The sequence below is a fragment of the Canis aureus genome, chromosome 27 (genome assembly GCF_053574225.1).
Source record: "Canis aureus isolate CA01 chromosome 27, VMU_Caureus_v.1.0, whole genome shotgun sequence".
In the NCBI taxonomy this organism is placed as follows: Eukaryota; Metazoa; Chordata; class Mammalia; order Carnivora; family Canidae; genus Canis; species Canis aureus.
Genome location: NC_135637.1, coordinates 10,615,780 through 10,637,174, shown reverse-complemented (window position 1 = coordinate 10,637,174; position 21,395 = coordinate 10,615,780). Strand labels below are relative to the sequence as shown.

General features: G+C 40.4%; 1 protein-coding gene across 16 annotated transcripts in view; it reads right to left on the bottom strand.

Annotated features, from left to right (window-relative positions):
- CLIP1 (CAP-Gly domain containing linker protein 1) overlaps positions 1 to 21,395 on the bottom strand; it is a 123,546-nt gene that overhangs the window by 11,907 nt on the left and 90,244 nt on the right. For 15 of the 16 annotated variants that reach the window (XR_013366470.1, XM_077875445.1, XM_077875452.1 and 12 more), the window contains one exon: positions 15,871 to 15,991. Coding sequence is in view for 15 of the 16 variants with exons in the window: in XM_077875445.1 (XP_077731571.1) it covers positions 15,871 to 15,991 (121 nt within the window). In the remaining variant the exon portion in view is untranslated. Of the gene's footprint in view, positions 1 to 15,870; positions 19,918 to 21,395 lie in introns of those variants that run through there. The other variant, XM_077875457.1, reaches the window with a different exon arrangement.

Sequence of the window (21,395 nt, the reverse complement as noted above, 5' to 3'; positions counted from 1 at the left end):
ATATTGAAATTGAAATAAAACTGAGGGGTGAAAATACTCCTTTGTGGGGTTTTCCCCCCAAAATCAAAGGATAATCCAAAGACTGGAATGGTTTCCAACAGCCCAGAATTGAAGTTATTAGCTCACTGTATATAGCTATGGTCTGATTTCTGATTTTGTATCTCTTATGTTATATATATGCTTTGATATGAGGTCTTCACAGCAAAGTTCTTAAATATACATAAACATGTTTTGAACATAAAATTACGTTTATCACAAAATCTATCAAGGTTAAACACTCAGTTTTTCCAATGTAAATTCTGCTTTACTAGTCCATTAAAGATGTATGCTTTTGCTGTATGAAAATTCATTAAAAATATTTAGGGGATCCCTAGGTGGCTCAGCGGTTTAGCGCCTGCCTTCGACCCAGGGCGTGATCCTGGAGTCCCGGGATCAAGTCCCGCATCAGACTCCCTACATGGAGCCTGCCTCTCTCTCTCTCTGTGTCTTTCTCATGAATAATAAATACAATCTTTAAAAAAAAATTTAGAAATTTTTAAAGAGTGAAAGAAAGGAAAAAGGGTGGGAGACAAACTTTAAAAACTAAAATAAGAGGGAGAACATCTGGAGAGTGGGATGTGGAGATGAGAGGGGCTTTCTTTTTTTTTCCTTTACATCCTTTTATACAGTTTATATTTTTTAACCAAGGAAGTTGTTTTATAATTAAAAGTAGGTACTGAGACGTACCTACAATTAAGATAAATGGATAAAGACAGACAATTTACAACAGAGAAAATACAAATTATTAATCAACATGTGAAAAATAACTCAACACACTAAAGAACACGTATGCAGAGATTCTCCCTCTTTCTTGGAGGGTGCATTGTGCCTGAATTTCCACGGAACAGAGGTTTGGAGTACTTATGGTATAGTTTTCTTTACAGGAGACAATGTTTCTTCCTTCTCTTGCTCAAGGACCAAATCCAGGTTGACAAGTTCATTTGGTAGTTCTATTTCTTGATTCTGATTCCTCGTTCTTTCCTTATCTTTTGTGACCTTGACATTTTTGAGGGACACAAGCCAACACAACGTCAATTTGGATTCACCTGATGTTTCCATTTGAGAGGAGTCAGACCATGCACTTTTTGGCCGGAACGCCACAGAACAAATCCTGTGTCCTTCTCAATAGGGATCAAGAAGCAAACAATGTTGTCTTCCAGTGAGGGTAACTTTGATCTCTTGGTTGAGGAAGCATCTTCCATGTTTCTTCACCATAAAGGTATTACTTTTTTCTTTGTAATTAATAAGTATTTTGTGAAGAGATACTTTGAAAATGTGTAAGCATCCTTCTCCTCAGCAAAATTTCAATCCATTTCTTTTAGCACCAATTGATGATTCTTCCCTAAATAAAGACTACCCATGGTTACCCAATAGTGATTTTCTAATTCCATCATTTCACCTATTTACTAGTTGTCATTTCCCCCTAAGAAAGGGCCTTTGTTTTTCCTCCATTTTTTGTGTTTCTATGATAGATCATGGTTTCTTATGTTACTGAATAGACTATACTCCATTACTATCAATATTTCTTTTGATGTTCAAATTATCTGAGATTTGGTCAGTGGAAGCCCCTTCAACAAAATTATGATGTGCTTTTGACTAATCTCTAGTATTCTTTAAGCACTTCCTTGCTTTCTGGTATATAGGATATTCCAGGATCATCTTGTACTCTCTCTGTCCCAATCTTGGAATCAACCATTTATCTAAGAATCTTTGAAGTGAAGAAGTACAATTAAAATCAAAATCTAAGGACGCCTGGGTGGCTCAGTGGTTGAACATCTGTCTGCCTTTGGCTCAGGTTGTGATCCTGGAGTCCTGGGATCGAGTCCTGCATCAGACTTGCTACAGGGAGCGTGCTTCCCCCTCTGCCTGAGGCTCTGCCTCTATCTGTGTCTCTCATGAATGAATAAAGTAAAAATCTTTAAAAAACAAAATCTAGGTGCTAAGTGTACTCACTGAGATTGGAGTATTGTTTCTAAACCCTGTCAGTGGGCTTGATTTAAAACTGGTATTCAGGGCAGCCCCGGTGGCGCAGCGGTTTGGCGCCGCCTGCAGCCCAGGGCGTGATCCTGAAGACCCTGGATCGAGTCCCACGTCAGGCTCTCTGCATGGAGCCTGCTTCTCCCTCTGCCTGTGCCTATGCCTCTCTCTGTGTCTCTATGAATGAATGAATGAATGAATGAATGAAATTAAAAGAAACTTAGTCACAGTCAGGTGATTAACCACTAAGGTGTTAATAAAGTCTTCTTAAAAAAATAAAACTGGTCTTCAAAAGATACTGTTAAGAGTATAAAGACAAGCCACAGACTGAGAGAAAACACTTGCAAAATACAATGTAATAAAGGACTTGTATCCGGAACTTAAGAACACTCACAACTCAATAATATGCAAACAACCAAATTTAAAAATGGGCAAAAGAGGGACAGCTGGGTGGCATAGGCAATTGAGAATCTGTCTGACTCTTGGTTTCAGCTTAAGTCATGATCTCAGGGTTCTGGGATACAGCCCCGTTGTCAGGCTCCACACTCAGTGTGGAGCCTGCTTGGAACTCTCTCTCTCCCACTTCCTCTGCCCCTTCCCACCTAGAATAAATAAAATTTTTTTTTAATGGGCCAAAAGATCTGAACAGATGCTTGACCAAAGAAGAGATATAAAAGTCCAATAAGCACATGAAAAGATGCTCAACATCATTAGTCAACAGGGAAATGTAAATTAGAACACTTGAGATACTTGGGACGCCTTGGTGGCTCAGTGGTTGAGTGTCTGCCTTCAGCTCAGGGCATGATCCCAAGGTCCTGAGATTGAGTTCCGCATCAGGCTCCCCACAGGGAGCCCGCTTCTCCCTCTATGTCTCTGCCTTTGTCATGAATAAATAAAATCTTAAAAAAACAAAAACAAAAACACTTGAGATGCTTGTGTCACAATTTAGTTTTAATCTACTGTGGTCAGAAAATATACTTCACCTGATTTCAATCCTTTGAGACTATTCTATGGTCTATCTTGGACAATGTTCCACGTGCACCTGAGAAGAATGCATATTCTGTTCCTGTTGGGTGGAGTGCTCTAGATGACTGTTAGGTCTAGCTGATTCATAGTGTCCAAGTCTTTGTTTCCTGTTGATCTTCTCTCTAGTTGTTCTATTAGTGAAATAGGGTATTGAAGTCTCGAACTATTACTGTGGAATTGTCTATTTCTTCCTTTAATTCTAACAATTTTTGCTTTGCATATTTTGGGGCTCTATTATTTGGTGCATATATGTTTATAATTGTTACATTTTCTTAAATGTTTTAACATTATGAAATGTCTGTCTCTAGTAACAATTTTTGTCTTAAAAGCCTATTTGGTCTGATATTAGCATAGTCACTCCAACTTGCTTTTGGTTACTATTGGCAGGGAATATCTATTCCATTCCTTTTACTTTGAACCCATTTGTGTCTTTGAATCTAAGCTGTGTCTCTAACAAATAGCATGTAGTTAGATCATCATTTAAAAATATTCATTCTGCCAACCTCTACCAACACTCTCTTAATCAGTGTTAATTCACGTATATTAATGTTATCATGGGTAAAAATTTTTTGAATAAATTTTATTTATTTTTTTTTAAAGATTTTTTATTTATTCATGAGAGAGACAGAGAGGGGGGCAGACACACAAGCAGAGGGAGAAGCAAGCTCCATGCAGGGATCCCAATCCCAATGTGGGACTTGATCGGGTCTCCAGGATAACGCCCCGGGCTAAAGGCAGTACTAAACCGCTGAGCCACCGGAGCTGCCCAAATTTTATGTTTTAGAGAGTTTTAAGTTCACAGCAAAAGTAAACAGAAAGTATAGATATTTCCCAGACACTCCCTGTCCCCACACATGCACAACTTCCCACACTATTAACATCCCACACCACAGTAGTAACATTTGTTACAAAATCTAAACCTATACTTACGCATCATTATCAAAGTTCACAGTTTACATTAGGTTCCCTCTTGATGGTGTACATTCTGTGAGTTTTGATGAATGTATAAAGACATGTATCCACCATTGCAGTATGACCAAAATAGTGTCACTGCACTAAAAATCCTTGGTAGTCTACCTATTCATCATTCCTTTCCCCCTTTACCCCTCCCACAACCACTATCTTTTTGTCTCCATATTTCTCCCTTTTCCAGAATGTCTTATCTTTGGAACCATACAGTATGTAGCCTTTTCAAATCAGCTTCTTTCACTTAGTAATATGTATTTAATGTTCCTATGTTCCTCCTCACAGCTTCATGGTGTGATAGGCTGAGTAACATTCCATCATCTGGATGACCACAGTTTATTTATTCACTCACCTACTGAGGGACATCTTGGTTGTTTCCAAGTTTTGGCAACTGTGAATAAATCTGCCATAAATACCTATGCACAAGCTTTTGTGTGGATTTAAGTTTTTAGTGAATTTGGGTAGATACCAAGGAGCACAACTCCTGGATCTTATGGTAAGAGTATGTTTACTTTATTAGAAACTGCTGAACTGTCTCCCAAAGCAAGCTGTACCATTTTGCACTGCCACTAGCAATGAATGAGAGTTACTGTTCCTCCACAATTTCAATTTTTTTTGGCATTTGTAATGCCAAAGGTTTGAGAGTTTGGCCATCCTTATAGTTGTATCATATTATCTCATTGTTAATTCACAATTCCTGGGACACCTGGGTGACTCAGCGGTTGAGCACCTGCCTTTGGCCCAGGGTGTGATCCTAGAGTCCCAGGATCGAGTCCCACATCAGATTCCCTGCATGGAGCCTGCTTCTCCTTCTGCCTGTGTCTCTGCCTCTCTCTCTGTGCCTCCCATGAATAAATAAAATCTTAAAAAAAAAATAATTCACAATTCCCTAATGACATGATGTTCAGCAACTTTGCATATGCTAATTTCCATCTACATGTCTTCTTTGGTGAGGTGTCTATTTAGGACTTTTGTACATTTTGTAATTGGGTTATTCATTTTCTTATTGTTAAGCTTTAAGAGTTCTTTGTATATTTTGAGGAATAGTCCTTCATCAGATGTATTCTTTATAAATACTTTTTCAAAGTCTGTGGCTTGTCTTCTCATTCTCTTTTCACATTGTCTTTCATAGAGCAAAAGTTTTTAACTTTAATACAGTTCAGCTTATTGATTCTTTTTTGTGGACCAAGCTTTTGGTGGTCTTGTACCTAAAAGTTACCACTGTGCTCATGGTCATTTAGGTTTTCCCTGACTTTTTTTTTTTTAAAGATTTTATTTATTTATTTACTTATTTATTCATGAAAGACACACAGAGAGAGAGAGAGAGAGAGAGAGAGAGAGAGGCAGAGACACAGGCAGAGGGAGAAGCAGGCTCCAGGCAGGGAGCCTGATGTGGGACTCGATCCCAGGATTCCAGGATCACGCCCTGGGCCAAAGGCAGGTGCTACACCGCTGAGCCACCCAGGGATCCCTGCCCTGACTTTATTTCCTAAGAGTTTTATAGTTGCACATTTTACATTTAGGTCTATGATCCATTTATACCTAATTTTCACAAAAGATGTAACATTTGTGTCTTGATTTGCTTTTTTACATGTGGATGTCCATTAGTTACAGCACCATCTCTTGAAAAAATAATCTTTGCTCCATTGTATTGTCTTTCCTCTTTTGTCAAAGATTGGTTGCTTATATTTATAGGAGTTGATTTCTGAGCCCTCCGTTCCATTGCTCCATTTGTCTATTATTTTCTCAATTCCACACTGTTTTGATTACCATTGCTTTATTCTAAGTCTTGAAGTCAGGTAGTGTCAATCCTTCAACTTTGTTGCTCTTCTTCAATATCGAGTTGGTTCTTTGGGGGTGTTTCACCTCTTCATATAAACTACAGAATCAGTTTCTCAATATCTATAAAATAATTTGCCGGGAATTTTGATTGGGATTGTGTAAAATTTATAGATCATGTTCGGAAGAGCCAACATCTTGACAATATTGAGTCTTTCTATCCATGTACATGGCATATCTCTCCATTTATTTAGTTCTTCCTTGATTTTGCTCATCACAGTTCTTTAAGTTTTTTCCTCAAATGCTGTACATATTTTGTTTTTTATCTAAGTATTTCTTTGGGGGGGGGGGGTGTTTATGTAAATGGTATGTTTTCAATTTCAAATTCCACTTGTTCACTGCTGATATATAAAAATGTGATTTGACTTCTGTATGTTAAACCTCGTATCCTGAAAATCTGTTGTAACCACAAAATAGATAAATAAATAGATATGATGGTTGTCAAGAATGTTGTTGATTGTGTGGCCATAGGGCGAGGGACTGGGACAGTGAGGCCAATACACGTGAAGTGGTTCTTTATATAGTGCATATATGTGTCAACTTAGTCTCTGAATTTTATTCTTTGTTGTTTTCTTCCACTTTCTTTCCACTCTGTTACCTCAATTTGTTAGTCATATTCTCTCTGTATATTTGTTTATGTTTCTCTTTTTCCTTTTTTTTTTTTTTACTTTGCAAATGTTTTAAACTCAGTTACTAAAATTAACATCATCAATAAATGGGATAAAGCAACATCACACGCCTCTTGGAAGGATACATCAATTATATACCTGCTAAAAATGCATAACTATTATGATTAAACTCACACAAACCCCAAATTAAGTATTTTATACATCGTCTTGTTCTTTAATTAAAAAAAAAGTCATAAGAGACAAAGAAAGGCAGAAACATTTCAGATAAAGAAAACAAGAGAGACTGGAGTCAGTGAATGAAATGCATGATCCTGGGTTGGATCCTGAACCAAATGGGGATGAGGAGAGAACTATAAAGGACATTTATTGGGACAATGGCCTACATAGGAATATGGTTTGTATATTAGATAATAGTGTTAAAACTTCCTGATTTTGGTAACTGCACTGTGGTTAGGTAAAAACAAGACCTTACAAGTATATAAGTATTCTATGTTCTATTTTTTTTTTTTTTTTTTTTTTTTTTATGATAGGCACACAGTGAGAGAGAGAGGCAGAGACATAGGCAGAGGGAGAGGGAGAAGCAGGCTCCATGCACCGGGAGCCCGACGTGGGATTTGATCCCGGGTCTCCAGGATCGCGCCCTGGGCCAAAGGCAGGCGCCAAACCGCTGCGCCACCCAGGGATCCCATTCTATGTTCTATTTTTATGATTTTTGCAAAGTTTGAAATCACTTCCAAATAAAGGTTAAACATGATTCTATTCTGTATCTGTAACTCCCTGAGCTATTAGCTGAGTTGTCTATTTACTTGCATTTAGTGCTCACACCAGTACTAGCCCTTTTGCCACAATTTCTCTTTAGCTAAGTCCTGAATTTTGATTTATGGCCAGATTTTATCAGCAAGCAGCTTACTTTCCAGAAGAACTCACAGATGCTACTGCTTCTAAGTTCTTCAATGATTATTTTTCCAGATGATTTTTGAAAACATCTGTCTTATCTGTGTAGTAACTGCCAGGATATGACACTTCTGATTACATTTTCTGTGCTTTAGAACTTTGGGAACAGTGTTGGCACAGTTTTCTGCCATTAAATGTGGCTGCAGTGGATTGGTTTTTATTTTTTTACTTTTTTATAAGGAATATGCTTTTTCTGCCTGGGCACCTCAAGAATTCTCTCTTATATTCCTGAATTTCATTAATAACCACTGTATTTTTTGGTGTCCATTGCTTTGAATCAATATCCTCCCCCTCCACCACCACGACTGCCTCCGCCACCACCCACTCTGGGTTCCCTAACTGAGCTTCCATACAACCTACTATGTCCTTCCTAAATGCAGACTCGGTTCCTCACTTAGGGGAAATTTCCTTATTGTATCTCCTAACATTTCTGTCACATTTGTTGAATTCCTTACTTCAGGGATGCTAATTATACTCATTAAGATTCTCTCTGTCCTCCAAGGCTATTATCTTTCCTCTAATTCTTCAATATCTTTGTTTCCCTCTTTATTATGACTAGCTCTAGACTTTCCTTTAGATATTTAGAAATGTTCATTTGACTCCTTTCTGTTTCTTATTTATTTAGGAGTCTTGACATGGTGCTGTTTTGGTCTTCCCTTATTTCCTTAACTCTTCACTTTTTCTGTTCCACTTGTGTCATTTATCATCCTTTGAGCACTTGCTTCATTTAAGTCACTGAAGTTTTTATATAACACAAAGCAATATTCCACTTTGGGTATTGCTTTCTCATGGCCTGAATTCCTCATCTTTCTTTGGATTCCTATGTTCCATTTTTTTTTTCTTCCTTTGGAACAAGAGGCATTCAAGTGTTCATCTTACTATGGGCAGCTCTACCTAGACCTTATGTTTGTTCACATGTGATATATTCATTTTCCCTGATATCCATCCTAGTTTATCTGAGACCTTTAATCTTCATCTCCAAGGTACCACTGGAAAACTGAGCACCATAGTCTACACATTTCTGTAGCTGGAGGGCTGAGGACAAGGCTGGAGGGAACGCTTTTAAGGAGATGTACAGAATCTGTTGGAGGTCTTTTTCATGGATTTTTCTTTTCATGCCCCCTCTGGAACAAAGGTAATTCTATTCCTGCAAGAATATGTCCTCAGGCTTCAGTCTCAGGCAGATACTATGAAACTGTCTTTTTCAACATCTAGTCTCACCTCCTCTGCTGCCTTCCCTTCACAGAGAAGGGAATGCAGCCTCATTTATGGCTGGAGGTGGTTACACGACACTATTACAGAGATAGGAATTTTCCTCTCCAAATTAAAAGACAAACCCATATAAAGAGAAGGCCTTCCTGCCTTTCCCCACTTCATACCTCCTCTACTTCCTCCTGGAAAGTTTCACAATGACTGGAGGTACAAGAGCCCTGGTGACCAAGAGAATGACATGTATGTGCTAAGGGTAGCAGCAGAGCAGAAAGAAAGGGCAAGGTTCCCTGAGAACATTCTTGAAGTAGAGGACTCACCTGGACTGCTCACTTGTGAATGTATAGGACTCTCCCCCACCATCCTTTTTACTTAAGCCACTCTGCTGATTAGCTATGGAAAATGACAATCAGCAATTCTTTCTGCTGCTAGTAAAATCCTGAGATGGTCAAAAAGGGCTTCTAGTCTCAAAGATTCTTCTGTGACTTTTCTCCAGGCTATTCATTCACCTCTTCAATCTCATTTTCCCTAAACTGGATTTGGCACAAGGATGGGAGAGTAAAAATTCTCAGGATTTGGGGGCACATGGGTGGCTCAGTTGGTTGAGCATTCAACTTTTGATTTTGGCTTAGGTCATGATCTTGAGGTTGTGAGATCAAGCCCTATGTCGAGCTCTGCGCTGGGTATTGGGCCTACTTGGGATTCTCCCTCTCCTTCTGCCCCTCATCCCTTCTTCTCATGTGTTCTCTCTTTAAAAAAAAAAATCAGGATTTTCTTTTCTCTTACTACTGGGAACAGCGTCAACAGAGTCAAACCAAAATCTTGTTTCTTTTCTTGGTTGTCAATTTTAATATTTACAGCATGAAGCCAATTGGCTTTACTGGATTTTCCTAGAGTCTACCCCCCCCCCCCCAAAAATAATCAGGAAAGTGTGTTCTCTTCATTAGGTATTGAAGAAGAAAGATTCTGTGATCAGCTTCACTCAGCCCTACTTGTCTGGAAGTCTCCGAGCCCAGATTAAAATTACAATGGCTAATGTACACTGTTTTCCAAAATAAAATATGACAAGTTAAAAACAAGTGTTGCCTTGGGGCACCTGGCAGGTTCAGTTGGTAGAGCATGCAACTCTTGATCTTGGGGTCATGTGTTAGAGCCCCATGCTGGGCAGTAGAGTTTACTTAAAAAATAGTTTTCCCTTTCTAAACATTCCTATCTGTGAATCTAGGCTTATTTAACATTTGCAGGGCAGCCGGGGTGGCTCAGGGGTTTAGCGCTGCCTTCAGCCCAGGGTGTGATCCTGGAGACCCAGGACTGATTCCCACGTCGGGCTCCCTGCATGGAGCCTGCTTCTCCTTCTGCCTGTGTCTGTGCCTCTGTGTGTGTGTATGTGTGTGTGTGTGTGTGTCTCATGAATAAATAAATCTTAAAAAATTTGCAGACAATTATTCATAAATTAATCTAGATGGTAGTCCCAATTTTTTGTAGACTGCATTTGCTATAATATAACCTCTGTCAGAAAGAAGTGTTGATAAAGTACAGTTATTGAGATCTAATCCCTGTCCAGTTTTTACAAACAAAAATGTAACCTCATTTTGCAAATAACTGGGAAGGGGGTTAGGGGGAGAAATCAGCACTGTTCCCATGGTGACAGTACAATGTATCTGCAGTCCTTACAAGGGGGAATACGTGTGGGCTTTGGAAATAATCTATCAGACGTTTCAAAAGTAACTACTTAAGGTGACTATTTCTATAGGAAAACTCATATTATGATGATTAGTTTTATAGGAAATAATGCTCTGTATCATTTCCATTAATCTTGAAGCTATATGACCCTTCCTCATTTTGCACTGGATGCTATCCACACAGAGGCACACACTTTGCTCATTTGGTGACCAGGTTTCTGGTAACCACAACTCTGTAACAAAACTGTGACACTGGAAGTAACTGAAATCATGTGAAAAAGTAGAAAGAGTAGTCAAGATTTCTATATCCTGAGGCCCTGGCTAAAAATGAGGTGTGCATTTAATCATTCGCTCATTCATTCAAACCTACGTACCATGCACTGGGATTCCCACCATCTCACAGCCTGTGTGGGGAGAAGCATAAGCAACAGCCACAACACTGCATCTGAGTGTGACAGGGAGCTGTAGAGACTACTACATGAACACAGAGCAGGAAGCAGGGAGCCCTGAGGCTGGAGGATGGGCCTCTGATGGTGAGGAGACATTTACCATGTGGGGACAGGGGGAGAGGAGATGGCAAAGTGGACATGTGAATGGCAGCTGACCAGGTGTGATGGGAAAAACATGAGCCAACAGCATGGAAGGTGTCAAAGGAGGAAAGTCAAAAATGTAGGTGGCAGTGCCAAATATTCAGAGGATGGAAAGGAAGCCATGCACTTGTGCAATCATAAGGTGAGCTATGACTCAAGCAAGAGTCATTTCAATAGTACACTGGTGGTGGCAAGGAGCAGATTTCAAGGGATCGGGGAGAAAACGGGAGGTGAAATTAAAAGCAGAAAATATGCCTTTTAAAAGTTTGGAAGTAAAGAAGACAGGGCTATAAATGTGAATGAACAGAATGGCAAGATTTAGAACCACTTTTAAGAGGTGTCTAGCAGGGAGTCTACCTGAGTCTCTCTCTACCTCTGCCCCTCTCTCCTCCGCACTCACACACGTGTGTGCTCTCTAAAATAAAAATAAAAAAATAAAAAAATAAAGGAACCACTATTTAAGAAAATGATGATTTCACATCCCACAGAAGATCCAAAGTGTCAATCAAGCTTCACAGCTACAGGCAGCGATGCAGACAGACTTTGGGAGGGACCCTTATCAGGGTCTGAATTGAGAAAGGAGCCCTAAAACGCTTGGAGCAGATGCATAAACAAAATGTGATGCACTCAATAAAATGCCATTCAGCCATGAAAAGGAGGCAAGCACTGACACCTGCCAGAACATGGAAGAACCCTGAAAACATCATGCTGAATTAAAGAAGCTGGTCACAAAAGGTCACATGTTTTATGAGTCTGTTTGTTCGTTTATTTATTTATGACACAGAGGAAGAGGCAGAGACATAGGTGAAGGGAGAAGCAGGCTTCCTTCAGGGAGCCTGATGAACGACTCAATCTCAGGACCCCAGGATCATGACCTGAGCCAAAGGCAGACGCTCAACCACTGAGCCATCCAGGTGTCCCTATGAGTCCATTTGTATGAAACATCCAGAACAGGCAAATCCACAGAGACAAAAAAATAGATTAGTGGTTTGCCAGGGTGAGGAGAAGGGAGTGATGGCAAGTAACGACTTCAATGGGCATAGGGTCTCCTTTTGGGGTGATGAAAATGTTCTGGAACTAGACAGAGGTGATGACTGCACTGCATGGTGAATGTGCCAAATGCCACCGAATTATATACTATAAAATGGCTAAAACAGTAAAGTTTGTTACATGCATTTACACATACAAAACCTGAAGCAGCATGAAACCAGTCAGGCCATCAGGCAGGAAAGTGAAGTACTGCCAACAGACAATGGCAATTATGTGACAATTTTCATAATTGTCAGTTATCAAGAAGAGGTAAGTTATGCTAACCATGAGGCTGAACAATACGAAATTGCAAAACAAAAGCAATTTCATATGGTTCAATCTAATATATTCCTTTTTCAAAGACAGGGCACTCTGTTGACTGTCTGTAGAGATTTCTGTCACAGTTGATGCTAGATAAATCAAGCCTCTCTCAGTCCCAACTGACCCTGGATTTTGCTCCTCTGTGCCCCTAAAATAAGTACTCCACTTGGGAAAGGCAACTTCCACAATTCCCTTTGGAAAGGAGAATGTCTGATGGGGAGAGCAGACAAAAAAGAATGCAGACACGTGGGTTTTGTTTCTGGCTTTGCCAGCTCTGTTCCAGAGAACTAGGAACAAATAGAGGAGTCCTTCCAACTGTTAGAATACTTCTTCATGGGGGTGCACGATGCCCATTAGTCAATCAAGTCAGACGAGAATTCCTATCAAAAAGCAGAAACGAACACCACTCCTCAACTTTGACCAACCAGTCCTGCTCATGATCACCCCTCCTAATATCAGAATATCCTACATTTTCTTTAATTGATAAAAAGAGAGTATGTTCTATAAAACCACTGTCTCAAGGAGGCAGGGATTCTTTTATTTCAATAAATGACCTCACATCCAATTGACAAACAGGAAATCAAATAGCCCTCATTGTGAAAGAAGTAATCCCAGTGAGATGCTGAAGATGCAAGTGATTTGGGCTTTCTAAGCAAAATAAATATTTGAAGCAGAAAAAAAAAATTGAGAGTGCATTTCTCAATTGCTTGACCCCCACCCGCTACATTCCTAGCTCACAAGTTTTTCTTTTTTTTTCATCTTAACAGTAATAATTATGAAGTAAGTAAAAGTAAGTTTTATTCTCAGCATAAGCTAGGAGCAGGGAAACAGGCTTCCGAGTTAGTCTGCCATTAGTACAGGTTTTGGCTCCAATGCCTGTGTGTCCTTGGCATATTGGTCCACTTTTGGGCCTCCCCTTGTCTACAAAATAATCTTCCTATCTCAGAGGCATGTCCTCTGTGAAACAGATTCTGTGAAGATTCTGTGAAACAGATAAAGCCATCAGCTCCATAAATGCTCCGTGAATTACAATGCCACTAAATAAAGCAATCAGGATAGAACTCAAGTCCTGGGTTGGTATTTACCCATGCCCTATCAACTTCATCTCCACTGTCTTCAGTATAGAAAGTAATGTTTCTGTAGGAATACAATTAAAATTCTCTTTTTTTAAAAAGAGAGTTTCTGCCAAACATGGTGGCTCTGTAGTATATTTCTAAACATAGTTGGTCAATAATTTGGCATGACTACAATAAAGTGAAATTTGCGATTTTACAGAAGTAAGCCGTACTCTAAATTCCTGAAGATTACACAGTAAGAGTAACAGAGCCAATGAATTAATCAGTCTTCTGTAGACTAATGTTGCTTCTAAATTATTTTAGATGGGTGATTCTCTCCATTCTTTTGAAATAAATATACACAGACACTATATATTTGTGTTTATTTCAGGGGAAGAATTACCCATAATCCTCCTTGGTAATCAACATCATTGTTAACAAGTTCTACCATTGAAGCCTATTATCTAGTTCATACTCCTTTCTCTCCTGAATAAAACACAGAACTAGTAAGGGCCTAACAACCTGTCCTTTAAATTTTTTTTTTTTTTATGATAGTCACAGAGAGAGGTAGAGAGAGAGAGAGAGAGAGAGAGAGAGAGAGAGAGGCAGAGACATAGGCAGAGGGAGAAGCAGGCTCCATGCACCGGGAGCCCGATGTGGGATTTGATCCCGGGTCTCCAGGATCACGCGCTGGGCCAAAGGCAGGAGCCAAACCGCTGCGCCACCCAGGGATCCCACAACCTGTCCTTTAAAGAGAAGTCACTTTTCTTATTTGATCCTTGCACGAGCTGTTCTGTAACACCCTTTGAAGTCACTGACTTTCAAATTTCTAGTGACAAAACCTTTTCAAAAGGAAGGCAATTCAAATGCCAACATGCAAGAGAAGAGCATGGAAGGGAGGGAGCCCTGCCTTCCCATCCCAGAGGAAGGTTGCCTCCCTTCCACTGCTTTCCAGTTCTGAGTGACCAGAAGAAGCAAGAAATACAATCAACCGTCCAGTTAAGGTCGCAACATGAGAGGAGAGGATGATCCCTCCGTGTTCCTCCCACGTCTGGAATCTGCTCTACCAGAGATGTTCCATGAAGTCAGGTGAGACACCTCTTAGAGATCCTTCTCTTTCAAGAACTTACAGACACAGTGAGAGAGCTAAGCAGTGCTCTACAAGCTCTAGTTTGTGCCAAGAAAAAAAAAAAGATCTCATCTGGTCAAAGGGCTCCTATTTTTCACGAACTCCAGGTTCTCCCCAAAGGATAAGGCTTTATTTAAGTTAACTTTCCCTGATCCAAATCAGAAGATGGCAAATATTTCGTGACACTAGTCCCTGACTGAGGGTGAGCAAATTACTATCTTTATGTACCTATTTCTTCTCTTACAAGCAGAAATAATGACAGAGTGAGCCATTTCCTAGAATTATTGTAAAGATTAAATGATAGGACAGCTATCATTTATTTGTGCTTGTCACAGTGTAAGAGCCAGTAAACGTGAGCTAATATCACCAAAGCATCATTGCCATCCTGGAGTCTGGAGAGATGTGGCATTTCTTTCGTGAGAAATATCATGGAAAGCTAGAATGAAGATTTTTTTTTTTGAATGAAGAATTTAATACTTTAATATCGGAAATCAACTCTCCAAAAAGTGTTTTCATCACAAACTGCACCATGTCATTGGGTTCTCAATATAATTACCTGCAAATGACTCCATCCTGAGAATTAATCTTTGCAAAGTATGCTGGGGGAAAAAAAATTCTCTTAAAGTATAAAGCAAGAATTAATGACCACACAGTAAAATTCTCTTAAAAATCTCATTTTAAGATTCTGCTGAGGCCAGATGTGACTGACAATTTACCACTTTGATTCAACTAAGAAAGAATAAAAAGCAGCGTACAGCATTCTTTAAAATCAGTTTTGTTTCACTACTTAATAAACTTATCAGAAATCTTTGTGATTTAAGTATGAAGCAAATCGGTTGTGGTTAGCCCATTCCAGGTGACATACCGCATGTCAACGCACACAACTGCACAGACATACACAGTTCCATTAGGAAATGCTTTTAAAAAAATTTTTTTTAAAGAAAAGGAGGGTTCTATTTAAAAACAGCTGCCAACCCCCACACCAAACCCTCATCCTGGGAATTTGATTCCTTCAAGCCAATTCTGATGAAAGAAAAAAACAAAGAATCTTAGGAGAAAAGTAATTTTGGAATCCAGGCAATAGTAGGGAGAAGATATTGTTCCTTTCTATTTAAATGCATTGCTATGAGATTGCCTAACAGAGGTCTTATTTTCCACTTCCTTACAAGTTCCCTGTGTTGCTACTGGGATTTTTGGGTTTTTTTTTTTTTTTTTAAAGAATCTGTCAACTCCTATCCTAAGTCCTACAGCAGCACACTTGAAAGCAAGGAGACATCACACAGGCAACTTGAAATCCAATTCGGAATGAGCCAACCACATGGAGGGGCCTCCGAGCATCCTGCCAACAACAGCAGATGGGAGCATGGCAGAGCTGGGCACGTCCCCTCACCTCTGCCCACCCTTCCCCACCCCGGACCCACTGACCTTCTGATGACCCGTGACTTCGTCCCTGGTTCTCCCCAGCTCCTCAGCAAGTTTCACGTTCTCTTCTTGCAAAGCCGAAAGCTGCTGGGACTTCTGAGCTGATGCCTGCCTGAGGGTTTCTCTGCAAGGACAGTGAGTGCAGGGTTACCATAGAAACAAGACAGGCAAGGAAACTGTGGGAGACAACCAGCTCCACAGCACTGAGGAAAATATATCTGGGTCACGTGCCCAATGGGATCTATAACAACAGGAGGCCACAGTATCTCTGGACGAAGGGGCTGAATGGCTCTCACCTCTCCGGAGGAGGACTGCCACCCACAATCATTACATGGTTTTTTTAAGCCTGATAAACACTACATCCCACCCTCTCTCCACCCACACTCACCCACTTCTCAACATTCCCCATACAAAGAGCAATGCTACTGTAAAATAAATGACAAGCGAAATGGTCAGTCCTCTCATCTTTAAGGACTATTTCCACTAGAAAATTATGCTAAAACCCAGTATGCTGATAAAGCCAAGGTACTCTGTTCTGACTGCACAGATCCATAATCTGGCTTTTTTTCTGGCAGAAATAAAAATCTAATGGTCCCATTTGCCAGTATCTGTTAGAGTCAAGTGCTGGCGTGAATTTGAAGATATTTTTAGGACGCCTCTTGAGGTGAAATGCCCAAAGGAAATGAGGCTTTCCAGTTACATAACAGGTGTTTCATTTTGACTGTATTCTTTCCACAATGCTGAGTTGTAATTAAAAGTAGCAAATAAAAAGATAGCCTGCGGACCTGTATCATGAACATCAGCATACAGAATGTGAACAGGGTAAGTACACTTATTAAACATCTTGACAATTAAAATTATACAAAATATACATCTCAAATTCTCATCCTTTACACATAGATATTGAAAATACTTTATCTGATCACTGGATTTTAGTTTTCTGTCAGAGAAGGTTTTGATGCCACTATGAGATTTAAGTCTGTGTTGGCTCAACTCCATTTAGGAAGCTGTCATACATGGCTGAATCCTGAATCAAGTCCTCTGGGTATGAATCCATCTGCTGATGCAGGAACATATCTATTTTTAACTTCAATTGTCTAATGGGTGGCAATGCCTGGCATCTTCAGTTTGAGTTTTAATTCTCCATCCACCTATAATATGCATACTGGGGTAAGATTTAGGGGAAGAAATCTACACAGAAATTCTGCTAGCACGTTAAATTAGGTGTTTTACAGAGACATCTACTTAGCAAGTGAAGAAAAACAGAGAAGTAATCTTTGCTTCCAGTCATTCAAAAGCTAGGAGGGTTGATTTTAATTATGGATACACACACACACACAAACACACACACATACACACTCTACAACTACAGCTCAAGTTCACCTTCTGGCCAAAGTCCATCAATTCTTGACAAATCTGAAGATTTTACTTAGGATGAAATCATCGTAAGTCAAATCTTTTATTCCTAGGTGGTCACTGTCTTCCTTAGGAGCTATTTGGTCTCAGCATCTGAGTAGCCTGTCAGTGATATGTTGGTGACTGCTCTTGGTCTCTTAAAGATTTTCATCTTTTAATGGTTTTATTATTATTATTATTATTATTATTATTATTATTAAGTAAGCTCCATACCATGCATGGAGCCCAGTGCAGGTTTTGAACTCATGACCTTGAGATCAAGACCTGAGCTGAGATTAAAAGTTGGATGCCTAACTGACTGAGCCACCCAGGCACCCCTTAATGGCTTTTTAAATCCGTGGTTTCTATTAAAGGCCCACGCTAGAAAAAATTTAATAAATAAATAAATTAATAAATAAATAAATTAATTAATTAATTAAAGGCCCACACTAAAGAAAATTAAAATAAGGAGTCAAAGAAATTTCAAAATGTCCTAAAGTATTGATCTAAAAAAGCAATATTTGTTCAATGTAAAATCGATAAAATGCTTTCATGAACATTTTCTCAGTCAGTCCTCAAACCCCAATGAGGCCAATATTATTTATATTTTAAAGATGAGAAAACTGAAGCTCAGGGAAGTAAGAGATTTTCCCCAAATCATAAAGCCAGTAAGTTGTAGAAGCAAGAGAACTGGAGTTAAAACTGGTGATGGACCTCACTCGTGATTCGAATATAGAAACACCTTTCCATTTTTCTTTAGAGTGTAGCAGGGTACATGCATTTCATAGAGGAGGCTCTCACAGCTCAATTTCCAGAAATACTCTAGGGAATAATTCTGAAAATACCTACAAGTATTTCTAACAATTTTTAAAGCTACCTTTCTTTCTACATGACAGAAGACTATCTCAGTTTTGAAACTGAGAGGGATGGGATCCCTGGGTGGCGCAGCGGTTTGGCGCCTGCCTTTGGCTCGGGGCGCGATCCTGGAGACCCGGGATCGAATCCCACATCGGGCTCCCGGTGCATGGAGCCTGCTTCTCCCTCTGCCTGTGTCTCTGCCTCTCTCTCTCTCTCTCTGTGTGTGACTATCATAAATAAATAAAAATTAAAAAAAAAAACTGAGAGGGAGGGGCACCTGGGTGGCTCAGTGATTAAGCATCTGCCTTTGGTTCAGGGCACGATCCCAGGGTCCTGGGATTAAGCCCCACATCAGGTTCCGTGCAGGGAGCCTGCTTCTCCTTCTACCTATATCTCTGCCTCTCTCTGTCTCTCATGAATGAATAAATAAAATCTTAAAAAAAAACACACAAATGGAGAGGCAAATACATATTGTTCACATTGACTTGCAAACACTGTACTTATAAGTCTATTATAAATCTATTAATTGCCATGCTAAATCTATACTAGATTTATTACTGTGCCAGGTGACTAAATACAATAATTAAGCTACTTATATCATTTTCCCTAATATTCAAAATTATATGTCAGAGAGAAAACATTTTATTTCCTCACTCCACCTGATAATAGGAGCTGGCTAACCTAAACCAAGTTTTTCTAAAATCAGACTAGTAAATAGCATAGAAAGAACACTTAGCTACAAGCTCTGGTTTCCAGCACCAAGGGCAATATTCCGTAGGAGGTAGTTCCAGTTAGAACTCCAGTGTCTAAACTGGTGTCCATTTTCCTCCAGGAATTGAAATCCTGTCAACCTAGGGGAGATACCAGGGAAGTTCTAAAGGACACAGAGTGCCCCATATACATGCTGAACCACAGAGAAACAATCAGCAGCTCATTCTCTAGCTTTGAGTCCTGAGGAATGAAAGAATGGTAAAATGACTGCCCCCCTGCCTTTTTTTTTGAGAAGCATGATCCCCATTCCCATTATGTAGTATATTTATTTTAGATGGTCCCTGAAATGTGGCCAAGTCTAGGGCAGGGAACAGAGTCACTGGGGGCAGGGGCTTTCAACCTACTCCTCCTACTCCCTCCACCAGCTTCTGAAGCCTGTCCCTGGTGTCTCCTACTGCTCTGCCCTCCTGCTAAAGAACCCTAGCCACGGTGTGCCAGATTACCAACAGAAGGGGTGATTCCCCCAGGCCTGGTAGGCCAGAAAAAAGGTGGAGAAGCAAAAGCAGCACAGGCTGTCTGCCTGATGGTCCTGACTCCTCCTCAGCCAAGCTACTCCCCTCCTTGGTGGTCAGAGATGCGGGGACAATGGCTCCAGGGAGTAGGACAGGCCAAGATTAGAGAGGCAGCGGCATGGGCCACAGTCTTTTGCTCATGATCCTCTGTGTCCATAGCCAGGAGGCTAAGCTTTTATTGTTCAATGGAATCATTCAAAGAAAAGCACAAAACATTCTCGTAACAGAGGTAAAACCACCCCATACTAATTGGAAGTGGGTGACATGACACAGAGATCTAATAGGGACGGTGGATGCTTTAATACTAGACTGATGCAATGACCATTACGAGAGACTCCTGAATAATCCTGTAGGAAAGAGTTTTATCAAAGCCCCAAGAACTCTCTTGGCTAGGTCCATGCTGGCCCTGCCCCTCCATTACCTAGTATGGCCCAGAGAGCTCAAAGGTGGGATTATGGCAGTGGGAGGTTGGTTAAGGAATCTTCTGCTCCTCAGATCCTCCCTCACCAGCTGCCTGTGTGACACAAATGAACTAAAGTCAACAGTGCTCCAAACTCTCTAGGTCAGCCTAATTACTTGTATCACAGGGGAGATTCCCAAACCGGACCTGGGGCTACCCTCTCGGAGCTGATGGTGTCTCTGTTTCCCATCATGTGACCTTTCTCTCTCTGTGATGTAGCTTAAGAAGGCCAAGAAATGCAAGCTCTTCCTGATGTCCACGAGCACAACTATAAACTGAGAAATCTGTGTATGTGAACAGAAGTAGTGGGATCTGTCTAAACATCGTCTAGGGGATCCCTGGGTGGCGCAGCGGTTTAGCGCCTGCCTTTGGCCCAGGGCGCGATCCTGGAGACCCGGGATCGAATCCCACGTCAGGCTCCCGGTGCATGGAGCCTGCTTCTCCCTCTGCCTATGTCTCTGCTCCTCTCTCTCTCTCTCTTTCTCTCTCTCTCTCTCTGTGACTATCATAAATAAATAAAAATTTTAAAAAATAAAATAAACATCGTCTAGAAAAGTATCAAGTATCATTGAAACTAAGACTGAGGTACAGAAGTGCTGAATCACTACACTGTACCGCTGAAACTAACATTACACTGTATATAACTAACTGGAATTTAAATAAAAATTAAATACAAAAACACGAACTATGACTGAGGAAAGGATTAATCGCTTGCCACCTGAATCACTCAGATGAGATTCTTTCTTGGGGGATTTTAGGAACTCTTAGAAACCAACATGTAGTAGGTTTAGTCCAAGCTTGATCAACAAATTGTATTAAGAAAAGAAAAAAAAAATCGTATTGAGGATGGTGACTTAGAACTGATGCTTCTGTTTGATCAGAACTAGAAGTAAATAATTTAAGCCCTGGAAGGGCAGGAGCCTTATAAATCCATCCTTGTATCCTTCCTAGCATGGAAGACACACTCAAACGTTTACGTCATTAACTGGCTTTAAATGTTGAGGTTCACACAGTTGGTATGGTACAGCTCTCTGAAGAGTAAATGAAATCTACACTGAAACTATCATTTAAAATGCCAGATAAACAGCAATAACTATGAGTATCAGACTTGAAAGGCAAGGATTTGGAGGTGGTGCTGACAAAGGAAACATGGCCAGCCTGTCCACCTGAAACTGATGTAGCAGACTGGTGGTTAACCTCCATTACAAAGATTCTTCCAGGGCACCCCAGGTGGCTCAGCGGTTTAGCGCCACTTTCAGTCCCAGGCCTGATCCCGGAGACCAGGGATCAAGTCCCATGTCGGGCCCCCTGCATGGAGCCTACTTCTCCCTCTGCCTGTGTCTCTGCCTCTCTCTCTCTGTGGGTCTCTCATGAATAAATAAATAAAATCTTTTTTAAAAATTTTTATTTATTTATGATAGTCACACAGAGAGAGAGGCAGAGACACAGACAGAGGGAGAAGCAGGCTCCATGCAGGGAGCTTGATGTGGGACTCGATCCTGGGACCCCAGGATCACGCCCCAGGCCGAAGG